General features: G+C 41.1%; 1 protein-coding gene across 3 annotated transcripts in view; it reads left to right on the top strand.

The window, feature by feature from the left end:
• The window catches only part of dnajc1 (DnaJ (Hsp40) homolog, subfamily C, member 1), a 206,258-nt gene extending 195,131 nt beyond the window's left edge, over positions 1-11,127 (top strand). For all 3 annotated transcript variants that reach the window (XM_073054644.1, XM_073054645.1, XM_073054643.1), the window contains one exon: positions 10,137-11,127. In XM_073054644.1, coding sequence (XP_072910745.1) covers positions 10,137-10,205 — 69 coding nt within the window. In that variant the 3' untranslated portion in view covers positions 10,206-11,127. The remainder of the gene's footprint in view (positions 1-10,136) is intronic.
• The last annotated feature ends 13,382 nt before the right edge of the window (positions 11,128-24,509 follow it).

Raw genomic sequence — 24,509 nt, 5'->3', positions numbered from 1 at the left:
CTGATCTATGTTTTGACTGAAATTGATAGCCTGTACAGCCCTTTGGGGTGTATCACCAGCCTTTCAGTAAAGAAATTTCTCTGTGTCTCACATCCAGCTGGCCTAACCCTTATTTTGAAACTGTGGCAAGGGGAACGTTCATGTATCCTTCCATCAAACCCACTAAGAATTATCTACAATGAGAGGTCACCTCTCATTCTGCTAAACTCCAGCCTCCACTTGTTTGACATGCTCACTAGAGCTGAAACCAGTCCGCTGAACCTTTGTTTTACTTCCTCTCCAGCAAGTATATCCTTTTCTGAGAGAGGCAGAAGTCTGCAGGTGCTGCAACATGGCACAAAAAAAAACAAGCTCCTGAAGGAACTCAGGAGGTCAGGCAACAACTATGGAAGGAAATGGGCAGTAACCGGAAACATTGACTGTCCATATTCTTTTCTGGGCAAAAAAAGTAAATTGTACACAATCCTCCATGTGGGATCTCACCAAGACCCTGTATAATTGTGGTGTGACATCTTTATTCTTTCACGCAAATCCTCTAGCAATGTAGGCTATTTGCCTCTGTATTGCCTACAACATCTGCATATTAGTTTTTAGTAAACTGAGTACCAGCTTACCCAGGTCTCTTTGAACATCAGCATTTCCCACCAATATTTCACCATTTTAAAAAAAAATTGAACATTCTTTTCCTACCAAAGTGAATAATCTTTTACTTTTTTTTACATTATACTCCAACCTAAATTGTTGATTAACTATATCCTCTTCAGAGTTCTTCACATCCTCATCACTCCTGATATTCCATCTGAATTTTATTTGATGATAGATAGATAGATAGATAGATACTTTATTCATCCCCATGGGGAAATTCAACTTTTTTTTTCCAATGTCCCATACACTTGTTGTAGCAAAACTAATTACATACAATACTTAACTCAGTAAAAAAAAATATGATATGCATCTAAATCACCATCTCAAAAAGCATTAATAATAGCTTTTAAAAAGTTCTTAAGTCCTGGCGGTAGAATTGTAAAGCCTAATGGCATTGGGGAGTATTGACCTCTTCATCCTGTCTGAGGAGCATTGCATCGATAGTAACCTGTCACTGAAACTGCTTCTCTGTCTCTGGATGGTGCTATGTAGAGGATGTTCAGAGTTATCCATAATTGACCGTAGCCTACTCAGCGCCCTTCGCTCAGCTACCGATGTTAAACTCTCCAGTACTTTGCCCACGACAGAGCCCGCCTTCCTTACCAGCTTATTAAGACGTGAGGCGTCCCTCTTCTTAATGCTTCCTCCCCAACACGCCACCACAAAGAAGAGGGTGCTCTCCACAACTGACCTATAGAACATCTTCAGCATCTCACTACAGACATTGAATGACGCCAACCTTCTTAGGAAGTAATGCTGATTGTAATACACCTAATCAGCTGGATTTTGAACCCTCAGGAATTGAGGATTTTGAGGCAGGCAGAAAATGCAGCCAAGGCCAGGATCAGATCAGCCGTGATCTCACAAAATAGTGGGAGGGCTCTATAGTCTCTTTTTGATCCTCTTTCTTATGTTCTAAATTAACCTCCTCCAAAAGAAACACTTGTCACTGTAGAACTGAATAATTATTGCCAGCTTGGGAATGATGAATCTACCTGAATGTTTTTAATCTTTCATGACATAGTAAAGTATATGAGATCAATATGTGATGCTGTGGATTTTAGTGATTAAATATTCCAGTATTGCTACATTAAAACCACTATGTCCTTTGCAATGGCCTTGCAAATTAATAAAATAAAAGAATAAATTACTTTGGCCATTCAGTGCCCAAATGATGTTTAGACAGGTCCTGCATTTAACAAATTGAAGTTTCTCCACTTCTTCACCAGAGTTTTTTCTTTAGCCAGCAGGATTACAGTAATTCAAGAAAGCAGCTCACTAACACCTTTTTGTGGACAGTTGAGGTCAGACAATAAATGTTGGTCTTGCCCTTTATGTCCAGATTCTGAAAACTAAATGACTAGCTTCTGGTCTTAGAGCATTCTAATCTGTCAACATTAATTGTTCCTTCTCTGGCAACCAATGTTGGTATATCTTGATTAATTCCCTCTTGTTGGAATTGTGATTTACATTGTGGCCCTGTGTCCATTTAAAACTGGGTTGTGATTACCCAAATTCTTATCACCTCAATATCTGGATCATACTGATCTACTACTTCTGTTAGACCTTATTAATATGTGCTGCGCAAAGAGATGTTAAAAACAAAGCATTTTTCTGTCTTAGAAATTGCTTTGCAGTACTTCTGTGTTAGAAATTCAGAGGAATCCTGAGCACTTTTCATGGATATTCCTCTGAAATAGTGTGGAAATGTGGAATCCTTTTCAGAACCATGGTATTGATCCCTTGGGGTTACTGTAGCTCAGGAAGCTGAAATGTCCAGAATTTTAATATCAAAAAAGAAGCCATCTATGGAATTTCTTCCTGACCAGAGTTCAGACTTACCAATATTTTTATGGTTTGTAAGAACATTGAACATAAATAGAAGCTGGGATGGACCGTGTAATCCTTGTGCTTACTCCACTGTTAATATTATGGCTGATATTTTAACTTAGTACTTCTGTTCAGCAGTGGGCCTTTTCCTCTTTATTACTTAATATCCAATATTTTAACCTGAAACCGAAATATGGGATATGGTTTACCAAGGCACATTTATGTTGTCCTTTATGGGAGTTTGCTGTACATCAGCCTACACTGCAACAGATACTACACGATATAATTGCCACAATGCTCTTTAATACATAAACACAAGAAATTCTGCAGATGCTTGAAATCTCAATCAACACACAAAATGCTGGAGGAACTCAGCAAGTCAGGCAGCACTTATGGAGAGGAATAAGCAGCTGATGTTTTGGGCTGAGACCCTTCATCAGGACTGGAAAGGAAGAGGGCAGAAGCCAGATTAAGATGATAGGGGGAGTGGAGGTAGTATAAGCTGGCAGCTTGATAGATGAGACCAGATGACGATGAAGGTGGCTGGAGGAGGGGAGACTAAGTGAGAAGCTTGAGGGAATGGGTGAAAGAGGTAAAGAAGAAGGAGGACAGTTGGCCAAGGAAGGAAAGGAAGGAGGAGGGACACCAGAGGTAGGTGATGGTCAGGTGAGAGGGTATCTAGAATGGGGAATAGAAAAAGAAAAAGAGGGAGGGGAAGAAATTACCAAAAGTTGGAGAAATTGATGTTCATGCCTTCAAATTGGAGGTTACCCATATTGAATATGAGGTGTAGCCTTCAGTCCGAGATTGATGGTATGATGGCTGTAGAGGAGACCATGGACAGACATGTCAAAATAGCCACTGGGAAACCCTGACTTTTACAGATGATGGAGTGAAGGTGCACAACAAAGTGCTCATCCAGTCTCACAAATGTAGTAAAGGCCACATTGTGAGCACTGGACACAGTAGATGACCCCAGCAGACTCACAGTTGGAGTGACCCCTCACTGAGAAGGACTGTTTGGGACCCTGAACGGTGGGCCAGGTGTAGCATTTGTCACATTTGCAGGGATAAGTGCCAGGGAGGAGATCAGTGGGGAGCGATGAGTACACAAGGGTATCATGTAGAATATGATCCCTATGGAAAATCAAGAGGGGTGGGAAAGAGATGCTTAGTAGTAGAGTCCCTTTGGAGATGGTGGAAGTTGTGGAGAATAATGTGCTAGATACAGAATCTCGTGGGTGGAGGTAAGGACAAGGGAAACCCTATCTCTGTTATGACAGCCAGAGGAGAGAGTGAGGACAGATATGCAGGAAATGGAGGAGATACAGGTAAAAGCAGCATCCTGGAAGAGAAACTTAGCTTTTTTTTTTTAAAACAGAGGATATTTCAAATGTTCTAGAATAGAAAGTCACATCGTGGGAACAGATACAGGGGGATGGATAAACTGAGAGAAGGGAATAGTATTTTTTAAAAGTGACAGTGTGGGAAGATGGATTGTCTAGATAACAGTGAGAGTCAGTAGGTTTGTAAAAGATATCAGTGGATGAAGACAGAGAAATCGATAAAGGAGAGAGAGGTGTAGGATGGACCAAGTAGATCATCTAAGTAAAGACACCAGTGCGAATCCCTGCAGCAAGTGGTGACCCTGTGATCTCTGTCTTGGAAGATAACGTCAGAACATCTTTCAAGAGGATGAACCCTTGCAAGGTTTCATGCTCTGATGGTATACCTGGTGGGGTCTGAAATCCTGTGCCTATCAACTGGTGGGAATGTTCAAGGACATCTTCAGTCTACCACTACTGCAGTTGGAGATTTCCACTTGCTTCAGAAGGCAGCAATCATACCAGTCAGTGTCGTAGAAGACCAGGTTGAATTGCCTGAGTGACTGTCCCCTAGTGGCACTTAAATGTACTGTGATGAAGTGCTTTGAGACGTTGGTCATGGCTAGAACCAACTCCTACCTAACCAAGGACCTGGACCCACTGCAATTTGCCTATCGCCACAATAGATCTACAGCGGATGCAATCAAACTGGCTTTCTAATCAGCTTGGATAACCTGGACAAAACCAGTACCTATCTATGTAGGCTACTGTTTATTAATTACAGCTCAGTGTTCAACATAATCATACCTTTAATTCTAATAAACAATCTTCAAAACTTGGGCCTCTGTACTTCCCTCTGCAACTGTGTTCTTGACTTCCTCGTGGAGAGACTGCAGTCAGTGAGGATGGGAAATAACATCTCCCTCTTGCTGACAGTCAACACTGATGTAGCTCAAGGATGTGTGCTTAGCCCTCTGCTCTATTCTTGCTGCACACACTTTTGTGTGGCTAGGCAAGCTCAAATGACATCTGTAAATTTGCCAATGACATAAATATTGGCAGAATTTCAGATGGTGACAAGGAGGTGTACAGGAGTCAGCAGGTTGAGTGGTGTTGCAGCAACAACCTTGCACTCAATGTCAGTAAGACCAAGGAATTGATTGTGGATTTCAGGAAGGGGAAGTCAAGGGAACACACAACAGTACTAATCGAGGGATCAGCAGTAGAAAGGGTGAGCCTTTCCAAGTTCCTTGGTTTCAACATCTCTGAAGATCTATCCTGGGCCCCAAATATTGATGCAATTACAAAGAAGTGTTGACAATAGCTATATTTCATTAGGATTTTGAAGAGAATTGGCATGCCGCCAAGGATATTAGTAACTTTCTACAAATGTACTGTGGATAGCATTCTAACTGGTTACATCACCCTCTGGTATGGAGGGACCACAGCATAGGATTGAAAAAGCTGAAGAAAGTTGTACACTCTGCCAATTCCATCATGGATGCTAGCCTCCCAGCATCCAGGACACCTTCAAAAGGTGATGCCTCAAAAAGGCAGCATCCATCATTATGGACCCCCTTAGGACATGCCTTCTTTCATCAAGGAGGCTGCAGAGAGAAACAGATTTTTCCACACTGCCATTAGACTTCTGAATGGACAATGAACTCACAAACGTTATCACACTATTTTTTCCAGCTCTTTTTCACTAATTTTCTTTTTTTCATATATATACTTTTTGTAAATTGTAGATTTTTATATTATCTACTGTAATGCAGTGTACTGCTGCTGCAAAACAACAATTTTTCACAACATGTGCTAGATTCTGAAATCTGAGGGCTGGGTGGAAGTTGGAGGCAAAGTTGATGAAACTAACAAGCTCAGCATCATTGTAAGAAGCAATACCAATCCAGTTGACAATATAGTGGAGGAAAAGTTGAGGGTAGGCTGTTTATTCGCCTCCATAGATGCTGCCTGACTTGCAGAGTTCCTCCAGCATTTTGTGTGCTGCAATTTGATATATAGCCAGCCGGTGGTGTCGTGGCATCTGCACCAGACTTCAAGACGAGTCTGTCTCTTTCACCAATCAATTTCCCAGCTCTTTGCTTCATCCCTTTCCCCCTCCGTTTCACCTATCACCTGGCGTTTCTCTCTCCCCTTCCCCCACCTTTCAAATCTACTCTGTAGTCCTCCAATTCAGCCGAAAGGTTTTGGCCCGAAATGTTAACTGTAATTTTTTCCGTAGATGCTGCATGGCCTGCTGAGTTCCTCCAGTATTTTGTGTGTGTTGTTTCAAGGCGAGTGGTCCCAGGTTCGAATTCGGCCGGCCCTCCTCGCACTCTTTCTCTCCGTGCTGTGTAGAGCGTTGAGTTAGCAGCTCGGCCGTGTGAAAAACAGACAATTGCTAAGGGATTGGCAAGGTTGCTGCCCGATCCACCACAGGGCGCGGAGAGAAACAACAACTTTGATGTATGGTTTATGAAGATTGTTACACATTTCCCTCCTGGCACTTATCCTTGTAAGCGGAACAAGTGCTACACCTGCCTTCACCACCATTCAGGGCCCCAGACAGTCCTTCCAGGTGAGGCGACACTTCACCTGTGAGTCGGCTGGTATGGAATACTGCGTCCGGTGCTCCCGGTGTGGCCTTTTATATATTGGTGAGACCCGACGCAGACTGGGAGACCGTTTCGCTGAACACCTACGCTCTGTCCGCCAGAGAAAGCAGGATCTCCCAGTGGCCACACATTTTAATTCTACGTCCCATTCCCATTCTGATATGTCTATCCATGGCCTCCTCTACTGTCAAGATGAAGCCACACTCAGGTTGGAGGAACAACACCTTATATACCGGCTGGGTAGTCTCCAACCTGATGGCATGAACATTCACTTCTCTAACTTTTGTTAATGCCCCTCCTCCCCTTCTTACCCCATCCCTGATATATTTAGTTGTTTGTTTTTTTTCCCTCTCTCTGCCCATCACTCTGCCTATTCTCCATCTCCCTCTGGTGCTTCTCCCCCACCCCCCTTTCTCCCGAGGCCTCCCGTCCCATGATCCTTTCCCTTCTCCAGCTCTGTATCACTTTCGCCAATCACCTTTCCAGCTCTTAGCTTCATCCCACCCCCTCCGGTCTTCTCCTATCATTTCACATTTCCCCCTCCCCCCACTACTTTCAAATCTCTTAGTATCTTTCCTTTCAGTTAGTCCTGACGAAGGGTCTCGGCTCGAAACGTTGACAGTGTTTCTTCTTATAGAAGCTGCCTGGCCTGCTGTGTTCCACCAGCATTTTGTGTGTGTTGTTACATATTACGTTCTTTTCCCTTCATTGTTGATACGTGTGTTTATACTCAATATTATTAATAATGGTTGCTTCTCACATGCTTTGCTTACTCCACTGGGTCTGACAACTATTCAGAATGATCTGGAGGAGAGGTGCTCTGCATTCTAACACAGTTAAGGTTTTGAAGCCATGCATATTTAACCCCCTGGTGCTTTCGAAGCTGCATGTGATCTAGAAGCCTTTGAATGAATCAGCCCTATTGAATGAATAGCTCAGATTTATTTATGAAGAGGAGATATCCATGATGTTACTAAAGAAGGGCTTCTCTGACACAAACATTCTAGGCACAGGAGTAGAGTCCATGTGATAACAGGTTTGTATCGCAGCTCACACTGTGTTGATGTAGGCATCTTGTGAAGGGAAAGTGCTTTTTTTTACAAAGCAGCTGGAATACATATAGGCTATAAAGACATCAACACGCCTCCGAGCTCTCCAGGATAGGCACTTGGGAATTCACTATCTGCCTTCCAGTTCGGAACGCAATATGGTAAATGTCTACCACAACTTGATAGGCTGCTGACATTTATTACTTATTTCTTTTGGTGGGGAGTGCGATTCTGGCAAACCCATGTTTAGTGCTTATTCATGATTGTTCCTGAAAAAGTGGTATTTGAGAAGTCTTGGGAAGCCAGGCCTTGTAATCCACAGTCTGTTCACAATCACCTCATGATGCTGTCATTCTAAGCAGTAGAGGTCACTGTTTAAGAGAGCATCATCGAGGAAGTTCCACATGATTTGCTACACTTCACCTTGTAAATGGTGCAGAATGCAGCTACAAAATAGAATGAATGCTAAAAGTGACGGATTTGATGCATTAAAAGGCTTTGTTCCAAAAGATGTTGAGCTGGGCTCTTGGTGGAGCAACAGTCATCAAGATTCATAGTCATTTATTTATCACATATTCAGTGAAACATACAGTGAAATGTGTTGTTTCAATGACCAACACAACCCTATGATTTGCTGGGGAAGCTTGCAAGTGTTGCCACACGTTCTGGTGCCAACATAGTACTGTATGTCCACAATACTCAGCAGAACGACAGAGAACACAACAAGGAACAAAGCAGCAGCTAAACAAACGGCTTTCTTCGCTCCACAGGCAGTCTTCCAGTATCAGCACAGGCCTCCACTCTCAAGGCTTCAGCCATTGTGTTTCAACTTCTGGACTTCCAATCAACCTTTGGCTTCGACCTTCGGTATTCATCCCCTGGGCTATCATGATGGGACCCCAAACTCCAGCCTTTCATTCCTGGGACAGCCTGGCACCAATGGAAGTCTTTCATCACGTACCACATTGCTGGCCTTCAGATGCAGAGCGGAGGCCTGAAATTTCAGCCTGACCTCTAGTTAACCACCTCCCTGTCCTTAAACCCTCTAACTCCCCCACATTCCCATTCCTAAACCTTAATTTGACCCTAACTCTCCTCTCTATTTCCAAAAACATCACTACAAACTTTTAATAAAAAAGCAATTAAAGCTGAGCGGTGATTTTGACAAAGACTTGTAGCTCAGTGCCAACTTGACAAGCTTGTAGACTATTATTTGTAACACTTTTGCTTTGTACTTGTAGGCATGGGTTTCAGGAGTAAGGGAGTCCATAAATGAAGTCTGCCCTGTCTTGGCTTGTTCAGCTACCACACTGTGACTGGCCCAGTTTAACTAATGGTGACCTCTAGGATATTGACGTGTTGCTGCTCAATATCAAAGGGAATGGGTGGGGATTTTATCAGATGGTCTTTGCCTATCACTTGTGTTGAACTAACATTATTGGGCATTTATCAGCCTAAACTTGAATGGTCTTTGTCTAGCATTGTTTTTTATTTATTTGTTATTCAGCATCTAGCCTACACTGGTGGTGGCTGCTTTTATTATCCGGGCCAGTTCCTCATGAGAAGCTGTGATGAACTGCTGTCTTTAACAGCTGCAGCCCTTTTGGTGAAGGTGTTTCCACATTGCTGTTTGGAGTGGGGTGGAGGTGGAATTTCAGAAAATGGTGCTGGTTACAATGAATAACAGACTGTGTATTTATTTCCATGTTGGGAGGATGTGTGGCTCACAGGGTAGCATGCAGGTGGTGGTGTCCCCATGTGCCTGATATCCTTGTTTGCTAGGTGGTAGAGCTTGCAAGTTTGGATTGTGCTGACTAGCTGAGTAACGAAGATGGATTTTGTAGATGATGCACATTGCGGTCACTGTGCAGCAGGTATACATTATCAGGCAAGAGAAGAATATTCCATCACTCTCCTGATTTGTAATTGGCTCAAAAATGTGCACACGCTGGAAACCTGAAACAAAAGTAGAAAATTCTACAAGCAAATAATGCTGCAGGGGACTGATCTGGTTAACATTTCAAGTCATAGATTCTTCGTCAGAAAAAGAAATGTGAGAAAACAAATGTGGTAATCAGTTGCAGAGGAGGGGAGTCTGGAACAATGAGCAGGAATATATGTGGTAGGATGTAGACCAAAGCTGTCAAGATAACAATTATTTTAACACTAGCATTTAGAAACTGAAAAGAGGTAATTAAACTGAAGGGAGAAATGTATCTTTATTTGAAATTGTTAAATTCACTTTTAAGACTTAAGAGTTGCAAGATACTAGGATGAACTGCAGATCTTTGAGTTCATGTTGGACAATCATTGAAACATGTAGACAGGCAATGGGATGTTTGGAGTTGACTAGAGACTGAGTGGTAATGTTCTTCAAAGCAGTCACTCAGTCTCGTACTTGGTTTCTCCAGTGTTGAGGTGATCATACAGTGAACACTAAATGCAATAAGTTGTAAGAAGCCCATGTGATTTGCTGTTCCACATAGAAAGAGTGTTTGGGGAAATTGTGGGAAAAGAAAAGATTTGACATTTGTATATTGGACTGTAAAAGGCCCTCGTACTTCCTTCATAAAGTTGGCAAGATTTACCATATTACTGAATTTTTTGAAGGTGTTTTTTTCGCTGTTAAAAGACTGGACAAACTTATTGTCAACTTTCTTATTTTCCTGCAGGAAGAATGCATAATCAGGTACAAACTGTTGGCGGAACTTGTTATGAAGAGAAAACAAGCCAAAAGCTGACTGAAAATGAACACTGGTGTCTCTCCAGAAGCAGTAATGCGCTATGGACAAAACCTCTTGTGTAAACCTGGACCCTGGTTGTATATGAATGGCTCACATTTTGTTTATGCCAATGTCATGTGCCTTAGTTTTAAAAAGAATCAATGTGCCACCATATCGTACAGAATATTTGGGACATATTTGTAAATGTATACAATGCATGTATACATGGATCGTTTTAAATTTTCTCAAAGTAATTTCCTGTGCTGCACTTTGTCATTTCCTTATATCAGCATTTTGCATTTCTTTCCTTTACAGATTGCTGTAAGTCTGATTTTGTCATGTTTTTAATTGATTAGTTACTTTCTACGTAGTAAAGCAAACCAGTATGTTTCAAATCAAAGTAAAATTCAACTGCAAATTAAGATCTTAAATTCATCTTGAAATGACTACTTTTTGATTTTGTTGTCTTTTCATGTTATTCTGAAGAACATGTCAGCCTTCTCCATAGTGGTCAGCCTTTATATATGAACCAAGCCAAAGTGTTGTGTTTATTAAGGCTAAACCAGGGTAGGACTTGTCCTTGGTTAATATTGTACACAGATGCTTCTAACCCTTCGGGTTCAGCAAAGAGAGCAAAGTTAAAATTCTGATTGATTTCTTTCTTCATCTGAAGGATGCTAATACTAATATAGGCACCAGTTCAGAATGATGACATTGGAGATCTAACTTGAGCTTGCCAAAGCCAGAGTATTTGTTGTCCTTTCCTGCTTGGCTTTGTTCAATCAATTAGCTTTTACTCTTGAGCTTCCAAAGTTGAAGAGGATTTGTTGCAGAAGATAAGAATGCTGTATTACTTTCAGCAATCTGTGCATTAATGATAAATCAATATATAGCAAAATTAGCATTATTAATAGGTGGAAATAAACCTGTGATGTGTGAATGGTGTAGAAACTTTTAATGGTAATTTTTTTCTGAAGTCCCAAACATGTAGAAGATGTTGAGAAGACAATGTTGCAAATAAACCATGCAATATCACATGTGGTTTTCTGCAACCATGTCCTTTAAAAGTCTGAAACCTCTTGTGTAAAATGTGTTAACCCCAGTATGAAATTTTGTTTGGACAGTAGATGAAGGGTTTGAAGATCCATTTGATTTATCTATCACCTTCTTAGAAGTTAACTTATCATTTCTATTAATCTACAAATTCATTCACAACAGGCCAAGAGATGAAGACATAGAGTTCTGCAGCCTGAAAGTGGGTTCTTAGGCCTAACCTGTTCATGCTGAGCAAGATGCCTCTCTACACTAATGTCATGTTCTACATTTGGCTTATATCTCTCTATTCCTTTCCCATCCATGTACCTGTCCAAATTGGTTTATAAAAATGTTGATTATACCTCTGCTACCTCCTTTGGCATCTTGTTTTATATATGCACCACCCTCTGAGGGAAAAGTTTAACCCTCTTCTTGAAATATTTTCCCCTCACATTAATCCTATATCCTCCAGTTTTACACTTTCCTATTCTTTGGAAAAAATTTTGTTGTCTACTCCACCAAGTTCCCAGAACTACACACAGCATTCTAAGTGTGACCTACCCATTGTCCTGTACATCTATAACATGATGTACCAGTTCTTACTGTCACTGCCCCTGTCTTTGAAGGCCAGAAGGCTAAATGTCTTCTTTGCTACCTTCTCAACCTTTGTTGCCATTTTCAAGGAGGTATGAACTTGCATCAAAGAGCCCTCCTTAAAACATTGTATATGCCTGGCCGATGTTAGAATACCCAAATGCATTACTTCATACTTAGCAAATTAAACTCCATCCTCTATAGTTCTGCCCAACTTTTCAGCTGATCTATGTCTCTCTGTATCCTTAAGCAACCATGCTCACTATTTACATCTCCAGGTGTAGAAATGTCAGTGATGGAAAGTATTGGGAACTTGTGTAAAATAACCTATTCATTCATTTGCAATGCAAGGTGTTTAACAGTGACAGTCTACTCTATTTTTCCTAGATTCTCTTTATGACTTTGCTTTTCAATATCTTTTCAGAGACCCTGAAAGCAATCTGTGATGAAGTATTCCATCTTCTGAACATAGTATTAAATGATACGGAATGAGGCTATTTAACTCATCACATCTATTCTGACACTTTGAAAGTTCTACTTCCAACTAAATTGTCTCTGCATTATTTTAGTAACAATCCTATGTTTATGTCACACTGTCTAATGTTTACACTATTTTCAAAACTTCTATTAAATTACACATTCAACCTTTACTATTTCAATGAAAATATTACATTTCAAAACAATTGTGCAAGTGTCTTTTCTCATGGTTCATTGGCACTAACTAACTGTAAAAGAATGACCTGTGCCAATAAAATGGGCTCCATCTAAATGGAAAAGGGACCAGTGTCCTATCAGGAAAAGTAAGTACGCAGCAAACTTTAGTAAGTATGGTGAGTTAAATTGGGTGGGATGAATGATTTATGGAGATCGATAGTAAATGAAACAAGAACAAACTGGGGGGAAAATGAGAAAAACTACACTGATGGACTGCAGCATCAATACAACAAATTACTCCAGTTAATCCTACGTTTTATTTCTCAAGTCAGCTGCTTTGTCAATTATACTTGAGAAATGATTTGATGAGAATGGGGGTGTGGATTAACATGGGGTGAATGTAGGGTTAGTGTAAATTAGTGGTTGATGGTTAGCATGGAGACAGTAGGCTGAGAGGCTAGTTTCCATGCTATATTTCTTTGACTCTAAAAATAAATGCTGGAGTATAACTTGTTCAAAAATTTCAAAATCTAATGGGTCTATTTCAGCAGTTGAATTGGAGCAGTCCCAGGATAAATGATGCAGTACCCTAACGTTGTTGTGCTATCTACAATGAAGAAGTCCTTGCATTGTACTGTGTGACACTGACGGTGTGTTAGGCGGGATGGATTGAGAACCGATCCCAAAACTGGGTTTCCATGCAAAGCTGTAGACCACAGCTGCTGGCAGGAGTAGAATTGTTTTCTGGCACAGTCGTAATCTTGTGCTCTCTTGTTCCCATCAAGGTGAGGAATCAATCTTGGTTCAATAAGGAGTGCATATAGGCTAATCAGATACATGAAATACATAGAGATGAACGGTTCCACAGCTATCAAGTCAAAGCTCTGCAGTTTGTTTTACCCTATCATGAATAGTGGTGAATAATAGTCCTAGTAATGGGAAGAAAGGTCTTCAGGAACTTCCCCATTGTCATTGAAAATAGAGTCCAGCCAAAGACAAAGTTAAACCATTTGCTTTCGTGTTTTGCCAGGTGGTCATGAAAATGATTAATTTTTGCTTCTTCCTGAGATCTTCATCATCATAAACAATCTTCAGCCAATTTGATTCTTCCATGTGATATGAGGGAATGCCTGAGAACTTGATCCAGGAAAGAGTTTAGGATAAGACAATATCCTGTATGAGAAATGAAAATATGTCCTAGGTGTAGCTGTTCCACTATAGTTGCAGCACAGGTATCTACCTGACAAGGTGGAAAAATGTTCAGGTATGTCATCCAGAAGAATCTGATTACTTATCATCCAGTCCATTTCCTTTCAAATCATTAGTAAGGTGAAGATTAATGACACTTAGTGATACTTGGTTTGTATTTTGCCAATTTCATTCAGGTCCTGATGCACAATTGTTTGGGTCCTTGGTGTTTCAGTGCTGATCATAGCCCAGGTCAATAAACCATCAGTCAAATTAAGAACCAACATACAATACTGTTAGGTTCCTAATCTTGCAAAGGACATGCAGAAAGAAAGAATGCAAACAAATTAGAAAACTAAGGGAAAAAATGAAGGATTTATCATGAAATCAATTGCCTAGAAGAGTTAGGGAATGTGGGAATGGAATTTGTGCAATCTGTGCAGGACAGCTTTCTAACTTGCTCAAGAAGTCTAGAGGTGAAGGAAAATGGAGGGAGTGGGATATAGATTTAAGATGATACAGAAGGAATAGAGCAGAATTGAAGAAAAACAAAAAGCATGCATTCAAAAGATAAAATCTTACTTGATAAATTCCATTGAATGTTTCTAAGGAACAAAGCTCAAACCAGGGTCATTGTTGATGTGATACTCTATATTAACAAGCTGCTACACAATAGACTAGTGAAAACAATTAAATCTTGTAGAATTTGGAAATCCAATCAGGATTGTAAATAGCTGTTCAAAATGGTAGAAGCTTAAAGTGTCTCTGGTGCGATCAGTGCTCAGGCCATTGTGTCCACAGTATTGATAAAGAGAAGTACAATTTCAAAATTTGCATTTCACCAAGTCTTGACAGGATAGTAAATATCTAAAGAGGATTGATAACAAATTGCAAAAAATGTTGTTAATACATATGCAAAATGACCATATAAATTGGCAAGTGACATTCAGCACACAATTGAGAGATATTACATCTTTGTGAGGAAATGAGGTCAACTAGAAAATGAGGATGAAAATGAATACAAAAGCATTGTGGAGGTACAAATGGAAAGATTGAAAGTAGAACAAATAAACCCATAAAATGCAAACTAAGCAGCAGGCTTTATTTCTGGAGGTATAGGATTTGAAATGTTATTGTTTCAAACCTCTGTAGGGCTGCACTGTATGTAATTATAATTATATGTAATTTGTAAAGAAAACATGGAGGGACTGGAGCAATTCCAAAAGAGATCTACGGGTTTGCTGCCAGGGGCAGACACGGGACCTCAAACCACAATTCATGGTGAATTTCTGCCCTTGCTTACCTTGTTAAAATGCAGCACTTTGCACATGTCTGAATTGAATTCCATCTGCTATTCCTTGGCCCACTTTCCCAACTGATCTAGATGCTGTAACATTAAAAACACTCACTCTTCACCACTCGTCAATGTTAATGTTATCTGCAAATCTACTAATCGGTTAGATTGTTTGTATATTTGACAAATAAAAATTCTGCCAGCCTTGCCCTTCCTCTTAACAAGAACCTACTGCCTCTAACTCTTGTTTAAAAGTCTCTCACTGGCTAGATATCCTGCAGATAGCCTCTTCCAATCAACTTTTAAGAGTTTTTTGTCTAGTGCATTGAAATTGGCATTCCTCCAAATTTATTACCTTTATTTGAGGATCAGTCTTCCTGAACATATTAGGCAGAGCAAGAGGTTTGTGTATCTGTGGGACCAATGAACACAATTCTATTTCAAGTCGTCATTTCTATTGTCATTTCGACCATAACTGCTGGTACAGTGCATAGTAAAAATGAGGCAATGTTTTTCAGGACCATGGTGTTACATGACAGAGTACAAAAACTAGACTGAACTATGTAAAAAACACAGAGAAAGCTACACTAGACTACAGACCTACACAGGACTACATAAAGTGCACAAAAACAGTGCAGGCATTTACAATAAATAATAAACAGGACAGTAGGGCAAGGTGTCAGTCCAGGCTTCGGGTATTGAGGAGTCTGATAGCTTGGGGGAAGAAACTTGCATAGTTTTTTTCAAGATTGTCTGAAGAAAGGCAGGACTGGTCCTCAAGTAAAGGTACAAATTTTGTAAGTGTGTCTGTCTTATCTGGATACTTAACGAATTCTGCCATATCTAATCCCTTAACACTAGCATAGCCCTAAGTCCATATTAAGGAAGTTAAAACCACCTACTATTACAATTTTATTAATTTTCCTACATATATTCGCTAATTCCCACTGATTGGGTCCTCTTGAAAGTGATTGACCCTGTTTTATTTCGAAGTTCAACTCAAATGGCCTTACAAGACTTCCCACTGGGATAACCTCTCTAAATACAGCTATGATGTTCTCCCTAAATGGTAGTGTAAAGTGCCCCTCCTCTAGTATTTCCACCTGTGCCATGCAGGAAGCAATTGTACCCAAGAATATTGAGGTGCCATTCCTGTCCATTATTTAGTCATGTTTCCGTAAATAACTATAACATTGTAATCCAATGTGTCGATCTCAGTCTGTCTTGCCTGTCAGGCTTCTTGCATTAAAATAAATGTGGTTTCACCCATCAGATCTTTCACACTTCCTTTCCTTCTGCTAACCTCTATATGGGCTTTCATCTTTTTCATCTGATTTTGGGTCTCCAGACCCTAATGAGTAGCACTAGCAAGGATATCGATCCCCCTCCAGTTCAGATGATTCACATCCTTCTTGTACAGGTCACCTCTGCCCCAGATCTCAATGCTCAGAGAAACTGAAGCTCTCCCTCCTGCACCAGCTCTTCTGCTACACATTCGTTTGTTTTATGCTTCAATTCTTCACTCAATGGCATGTGGCATAGGGAGCAAACTTGAGATTACAACAGTGCAGGCCTTGCTCTTCGACTATCTGCCTCTCTACATTCACTTAGCTAGACCTCATGTCCCTTCCTGCCCCACAGACTGTGACCCTCTGGCTCCTCATTCTCCCCTTTCAGAACGCCCTTTGCCTGTTCAGAGATATCATTGATCCCGGCAGCATTCTGGAATCTTGCACAGCAAAAACCTATCTGTACCCTTATCCCATCCACTCTTGCTTCACCTTTGACCTACCTCACTATTGAACAGAACCGGTCATAGTACTACTCTGACTGCTGCTGCTTTCCCCTGTGATGCCATTCCCACCTCATCACCAATAGGAGTATCAAAAGCACTATACTTATAAACGACCACAAGGGACTCCTGTATTAATTATCTGTTCCTTCTGTATTGTGACCACTTTCCTTAAACTCCCATTTTATAACACTTTCTATTTCCTGCATGCACTTTCTATTTCCAGTGAGTCCAACTTATCTAAGCGGTCTTTGTATATAGAGCCTTGCTCCTGGTTTTGTAAGTGTGTAAGGCTGCTGGCCCATCTGTCATTAGGAGTGTGCCTTTAAGGCTGACACTCCGTTGTAGTTTCTGATGATGAAGTGGCTGCAGTTGTGTCCTAACTGGCCACTTGGCCCAATTAGAAACTGCATAGGTTGTAGTCTAGCATTTTCAGGTCATAAAATCATTGTGTTTCAAACTAAGCTCTTAACTTAGTATGTGGATCTAAGTTGGTGCTTGCTCCACACCATGCTTCAGTGCACCAAAAAAAAGATGAAATCTAAGCTTGTGAATCTAATCTTTCAAACCATCTAAACAACATCTCAAAATATTCACAGGATGCCTAGACTCTTATCCACACCTACCACCGCCGCCAACGACAGTCTTCATTAAGGTCATCAGTGTTTTTAATACTCACTGCCCTTTTCATGGAATAGCTATTTGTTTTCTTGCCCCAACACTACTTTGCAAAATGTCTGTACTTGCACCCACTACATGTATATTCCTCCCATTTGGAATATATTCCCATTCAATTTGCCCCAGCAAATGCAATACTGCAAATGTTTTGGGCATTGACTTTCATCTAGCACCCTGCTAACATATCAAAGTCCTCATCCAGTATTTGGAATTTTTCATACATCTTACCGTGGCATCAATTTCAAATTAGCAACTTTATAATTCCTTTCTTTCTGTGTTCAGTAAATTTCCATGCATTAAAATTCAATGGTTTGATTTTTTTGCTGTTTTTGGAGATCGACTATACCTGAAGCTAATGGTTTGTTGCCTTCTGCATGTGAATATTATTGTTGCCACCAACAATTTCCCCATGAAATATGCAAGAAGAATGAATATTATAGTAGAGATTAAAATAATTAGTTTTTAAATGCCTTGACAATAAACCATTATTCCATATCAATGCAATCAAAAAAGATGGAGTTAGATTACAGCTTGGAAAAGGAAAGAAAATTTATGATGACTAATCAAAGTTCAAGCAAGTTTGTTTTGCCACAGTGTCAAGTGAAATAAGTAGAGTTGCAAAAGGAACGTATAAGGCTGACACCAGATTCAAGAGAACCTGGAGAAGAATCAGGTTTAGTATCACTAGCATGTGTCATGAAGTTTGTCAACTTTTTGCTGGTAATACCATGCAATACATAATAATAGAAGAAAAAATATGAATTACAGTATATGTATAATATTAAATAGTTAAATTAGTGCAAAGCAGAAATAAAAGAAGTAGTGAGGTAGTGTTCATGGGTTTCATGTCCATTCGGAAATTAGATGATGGAGGAGAAGAAACTTCCCAAATCGTTGTGTGTGCCTCCAGCTTCCGTATTTCCTTCCTGATAGTAGAAATGAGAACAAGGCACAACTTGGTTGACGGAGGGGAGGGAGGTGTGGGGGGGAGCCTTAATGATGGATGCCAACTTTTGATGCATCACTCCTAGAAGATATCCTGGATGCTACTGAGGCTAGTGCTCATGATGGAGCTGACTAAGTTTACAGCTCTCTGCAGGTTATTTTGATTCTCTGCAATAGCCACCCACCCCCTACCTCATACCAGATGGTGATGCAGCCAGTTAGAATGGTCACAATACATCTGCAGAAATTTGTGAGTGTCTTTGGTGACATGCCAAATCTCTTCAAACTCCTGATGAAATCCAACTACTGTTGTGCCTTCTTTGTAGCTGCATTAATATATTGGGTCCAAGATTAATCTTCAGAGATATTGATACCCAGGACTTGACGTTTCTCACTCTTTCCCATTCTGATTTCTATGAGGACTGATGTGTGTCCCCTCATCTTACTGTTTCGGAAGTTCACAATCTGTTCTTTGGAGGCAATCAGTTACCAAGGTGGCACGGGTTCTATCGAAGTCCCTGATCTGCAACATCTCAAACTGTGATTTTCTATGGTGGATGAGTTTCCGCTTTTGGAGCTCATCAACTGACGGTTTTCCAACAGTCTTGAGCATCCTGAATGATGGCATCTCTGAGGTGTAGCCCTGAACAGCCCTGTGGATTTCATTCCATGCAGGTGTTGCCACTTGAGGTGTGGCGAAAATAGGAATATCAGGATGTCGTGGTGGCAGACGCTGCGGATGGAGGTATCTGTAGTCGAGTGACCACATTCTCTCTCCCCTTCTCTCTCCCCTTCTCTCTCCCCCCTCTCTCTCCCCCCCTCTCTCTCTCCCCCCCCTCTCTCTCTCCCCCCCTCTCTCTCCCCCCCTCTCTCCCCCCCCTCTCTCTCCCCCCTCTCTCTCCCCCCTCCCCCCTCTCTCTCCCCCCTCTCTCTCCCCCCTCTCCCCCCCCTCTCCCCCTCCTCTCCCCCCTCTCTCCCCCCTCTTCCTCCCCCTCTCCCTCCTCTCTCTCTCTCCCTCTCTCTCCCCCCTCCCTGAGAATCTTAGAATAAAAAGCAAAATGGCAGACTGTAACCTCAAAACAGCAACTGTTTGTTGGTCACCCCTTTCACTGTGAAAAAGGTGACTTGTTAGTGACAGAGAGAGCCTGTGGTCTGCTGAACTGTTGGGTAAATAACAGCTTTTGTTGACTGAAGATCATGATCTCTCTTTGGGGGCTCTGCTGGTGGGTGGTGGGCACTGACACTTTCTGCTGAAATGTGTGGGGGGATGTTAATGCTTTGCTGCTACTTGTGCAGAACAGGAGCGAGAGGGGCTATGGGATTCTAACACTTTCTGTCATTCATTCTTTTGGGGTTCTTCTGTTATTCATGGATGTCTGTGAAGAGTAAGAGTTTCTGTTTTTATGCTGTATACATTCTCTGATAACAAATGGAACCATTTGGTTTTATGATATTGAGTGAAAGGTTGTTTTTGTGACACCCCTAACTAGCTGATAGATCTCACTCCTGTACTTCCTCTTATCTCCACCTTAAATTCTGCCAACAATGGTTGTATGATCTGCAAATTTATAGATGGCATTTGAGCTGTGCCAACCCACACATTCATGAGTGGAGAGAGAAAGAGAGTAGAGCCGTGGGCTAAGCACACATCCCTGAGGTGCAATGGTGTTGACTGACGGCAAGGTGGAGATGTCATTTCGAATCCGCACAGATTGCAGTCTTCTGGTTGGAAGTCAAGGATCCAGTTCCAGAAGCCCAGGTCTATCTGGAGTTTTTTGATCAGAACTATAGGGATGAAGGAAGGCACCCTGAACAGAGATGATAACTTACAAGGAGAGCACGGCAGATTTAGTCGAATGGGCCAGTACTAATTTTGAAAAGAAGCAAACATGTTTATTATATTTTCCTAGCTGCAATATGTGACAATGTCTGATTGTTATGCTGAAAATCATGATGTTTGCATTTATTTCCATTTAGTCCTTGTGACTAAAATAAAATCTAACAAACATATGATCCAGGGGTAGTATAAATAATGGTATAAATAATTCTGTGTTAATCAAAGCAAACACATTGAAAATAAATATGTATTCAAAATTACATTTTATGTAGTTCACTTTGCATCTGTGTGTATCTATGCACGATATGTAAATTTCCTTGACTCCAATGTTGGAAGTGTTTCAGAACACACTATATTTCTTTCTTTTGAAATGATGAGTAAAGGTAAAGGTTAATTTTATCTCCCACTCTGGAGCAGAGTAGGGTAAAAAAAATAGTAGCAGATGGAGCCATTTGAGGGGGGGGGGGGGGGGGGGAGGAAGGTGGATTCCTGTACTTGTAGCATTTGAGTCCCTGTTTATCTTCCTCCAACAGCCGTCTCTACCATTTCCCCCTTTATTTTCCCTTGACTACTTCCACCAATCATCCACCTGCCTCTGTTTTCTAGCTCCACTCCTCCTCCTCTGCAGTCTCTTGTATCTCTATATTGTTAAGGTTGCCTAAGAAGATTTGAAAGGTCTTTATTTATGGTCTGCAATATGTCATTTTGGCATTAAAATTGCTCTTTCATTCAATCAACAGTGATTCAAATTGTGTTGAGTGACATTTGGAAAAGCAGCTTGGGTCAGGTCATGAAGTGGTATAACAATTTGGAACAAGTTCATCATCAGAATCATTCCTGTTCAGTTTAATTTTCCATTTCCCAATTTGCATTAATTCGAGGCACTCTCTTGCAGATGGATTCCCTCACATACTGGTTTTCAAGGGTAATCATTTAACATTTTAACAAATATGTGATCATTTTTACAGGCTGTCAATTCATCGGCTTCAGAACCTTGCAGAATTACTGGTAACATCTCCTATTAATTCATTGTGTCTTAAGATCCTACAATGTTCACTCTAATGTTTCACTGGCTTCTTTGTGAGCCTTTAAACATTCATCCCAGACATTAAGTTCACAGATTGTACAGTTTTTTCCTTTGTATTTTCCTGACTAATGTTACATATGGAGTCTTCGAATTTATAAAATGTAAGTGGTGTTTTAAAGCTAAATGTGCAGACCCACCTCACACCACCCCCATCAAGCATGTTGAAGCAATGCCTGATGATGCCATGCCTAGGGCAATTATGTTTTGTCTTTGAACTTTTGCCTAAATCAGATTAATAAGGAAAGTTCTTCTCATTCCACCTGATGCAATTTTTTTTTAAAGCATTACAGTATTTTAAACAGCCACTTAAATGGCATCTAAGGCATTCTTTAGATATCCCACTAAACTTGGTTCAATGTATGTACTTGTTGACAAGGTTTAACATTGTGAATGGCAGATGCAATTTCTCTGCTCTTCACTCTGCCCTGGGCTGTCTGGGCAACAGGAATATAGATGATCATTGATTTCACGGCATTCTACATAATTATTCCATTGGTAGATTGGTGGAGGAGACAGTCAATAGCTTTAAATTCCTGACTGTTAGTGTGCTGGCTGGCCTGTCCGGTGTCAGCACATTGAGGCAAATGCCTTTTTTTTTACAGACAGACAGACATGCTTTATTGATCCCGAGGGAAATTGGGTTTCATTCCAGCCGCACCAACCAAGAATAGTGAAGAAATCTAGCAATATAAACCCATAAATAATTAAATAATAATAAGTTAATCATGCCAAGTGGAAATAAGTCCAGGACCAGCCTATTGGCTCAGGGTGTTTGACACTTCGAGGGAGGAGTTGTAAAGTTTGATGGCCACAGGTAGGAATGACTTCCTGTGACGCTCAGTGTTACATCTCTGTGGAATGAGTCTCTGGCTGAACGTACTCCTGTGCCTAACCAGTACATTATGGAGTGGATGAGAGTCATTGTCCAAGATAGCATGCAACTTGGACAGCATCCTCTTTTCAGACACCACCATCAGAGAGTCCAGTTCTACCCCCACAACATCACTGGCCTCATGAATGAGTTTGTTGATTCTGTTGGTGTCTGCTACCCTCAGCCTGCTGCCCCAGCACACAACAGCAAACATGATAGCACTGGCCACCACAGCCTCGTAGAACATCCTCAGCATCATCTGGCAGATGTTAAAGGACCTCAGTCTCCTCAGGAAATAGAGACGGCTCTGACCCTTCTTGTAGACAGCCTCATTGTTCTTTGACCAGTCCAGTTTATTGTCCATTCATATCCCCAGGTATTTGTAATCCTCCACCATGTCCACACTGACCCCTTGGATGGAAACAGGGGTCACCGGTGCCTTAGCCCTCCTCAGGTCCACCACCAGCTCCTTGGTCTTTTTCACATTAAGCTGCAGATGATTCTGCTCGCACCATGTGACAAAGTTTCCCACCGTAGCCCTGTACTGAGCCTCATCTCCCTTGCTGATGCATCCAACTGTGGCAGAGTCATCAGAAAACTTCTGAAGATGGCAAGATTCTGTGTTGTAGTTGAAGTCTGAGGTGTAGCTAGTGAAGAGAAAGGGAGACAGGACAGTCCCCTGTGGAGCCCCAGTGCTGCTGACCACTCTGTTTGACACACAGTGTCAGACGTATAAGGTGGTTCTGTAGTCAGGTGTACACTGACTATTGCATTGGTTGTATAAGAATTCAAATGCACAGGAGCATAAGAATCATAATAGTAGCCAAGATATGGGGTTGAGATTGCAAGGGGAGCTGGAAAAGGCATGTAATAAGGGTAATGATGCAATTGTAATGGGGGACTTCAATATGCAAGGGGATTGGGAAAATAAAGCTGGTGTCAGATCTCAAGAGAAGGAATTTATTGAATGCCTACGAGATGGCTTTTTAGAGCAACTTGTGCTTGAGCCTACTCAGGGAAAGGCTATCGTAGATTGGGTGTTGTGTAATAACCCAGATCTTATTAGGGAGCTTAATATAAAAGAACTCTTAGGAGGCAGGGATTATAATATGATTGAATTCATATTGCAATTTGAGAGGGAGAAACATAACTCACATATCAGTAATGCAATGGAATAAAGGGAATTACAGAGACGTAAGAGAGGAGCTTGCCCAGGTGGATTGGAGGAGGATGCTGGCAGCAGAGATGGCTAAAGTTTCTGGGAATAGTTTACAAGGCATGGGATAGATATGTCCCACAGAGGAAGAAGTTCTCAAATGGCAGGGGTAGGGAACCGTGGCAGACAAAGGAAGTTAAGGTCTGCATAAAAGACGAGAAAAGGGCATATAATGTAGTAAAAATGATGAGAAGTTGGATGATTGGGAAGCTTTTAAATCTAACAAAAGGCAACTAACAAAGCTATAAGAAGAGAAAAGATGAAATAGGAGGGCAGCCTAGCCAATACGTAATATAAAGCAGGATACTAAAAGATGTTTCAGTTATATAAAGAGTAAAAGGGGGGTGAGAACTGATATCGGACCACTGGAAAATGATGCAGGTGAGGTAGTAATGGGGGACAAAGAAATGGCAGATGAACTTGATGGGTATTTTGCATCTGTCTTCACTGTGAAAAGACACTAGCAGTGTGCCAGAGGTCCGTGAGTGTCAGGGAGCAGGAGTGAGTACCATTGTTATCTCAAACAAAAAAGTGCTGGGCAAACTCAAAGGTCTTGAGGTGGGTAAGTCACCTGGGCCAGATGGACTACATCCCAGAGTCCTGAGAGAGGTTGCTGAAGAGAACTGGTCATAATCTTTCAAGAATCACTTGATTCTGGCATGGGTCTGGAGTACTGGAAAATTGCAAATGTAACTCTACTCTTTAAGAAGGGAGGAAGGCAAAAGAAAGGAAATTATAGGCCAGTTAGCCCAAACTTAGTGGTTAGGAAAATGTTGGAGTCTATTATTAAGGATTAGATTTGAGGTACTTGCAGGCATGGATTCTGTGAAGGGAAATCTTGCCTGACAAATCTGTTGGAGTTCTTTGAGGAAGTAACAAAGCAGGGTGAACAAAGGAGAGGCATTGGATGTCATTTACTTGGATTTTCAAAAGGCGTTTGATAAGGTGCCACACATGAGGCTGCCTAACAAGATAAAATCCTATAGCGTTACAGGAAAGCTACTGGCATGGATAGTGAAACGGCTGATAGGCAGGAGGAATGGGAATAAAAGGGGCCTTTTCTGGTTGGCTGCCGGTGTAGTTACATTCCTCGGGTCAGTATTGGGACTGCTGCTTTTCATATTGTTTGTC

Source organism: Hemitrygon akajei, chromosome 8, assembly GCF_048418815.1.
Source record: "Hemitrygon akajei chromosome 8, sHemAka1.3, whole genome shotgun sequence".
NCBI classification, from domain to species: Eukaryota; Metazoa; Chordata; class Chondrichthyes; order Myliobatiformes; family Dasyatidae; genus Hemitrygon; species Hemitrygon akajei.
This window is presented reverse-complemented; position numbering and strand designations above follow the sequence as displayed.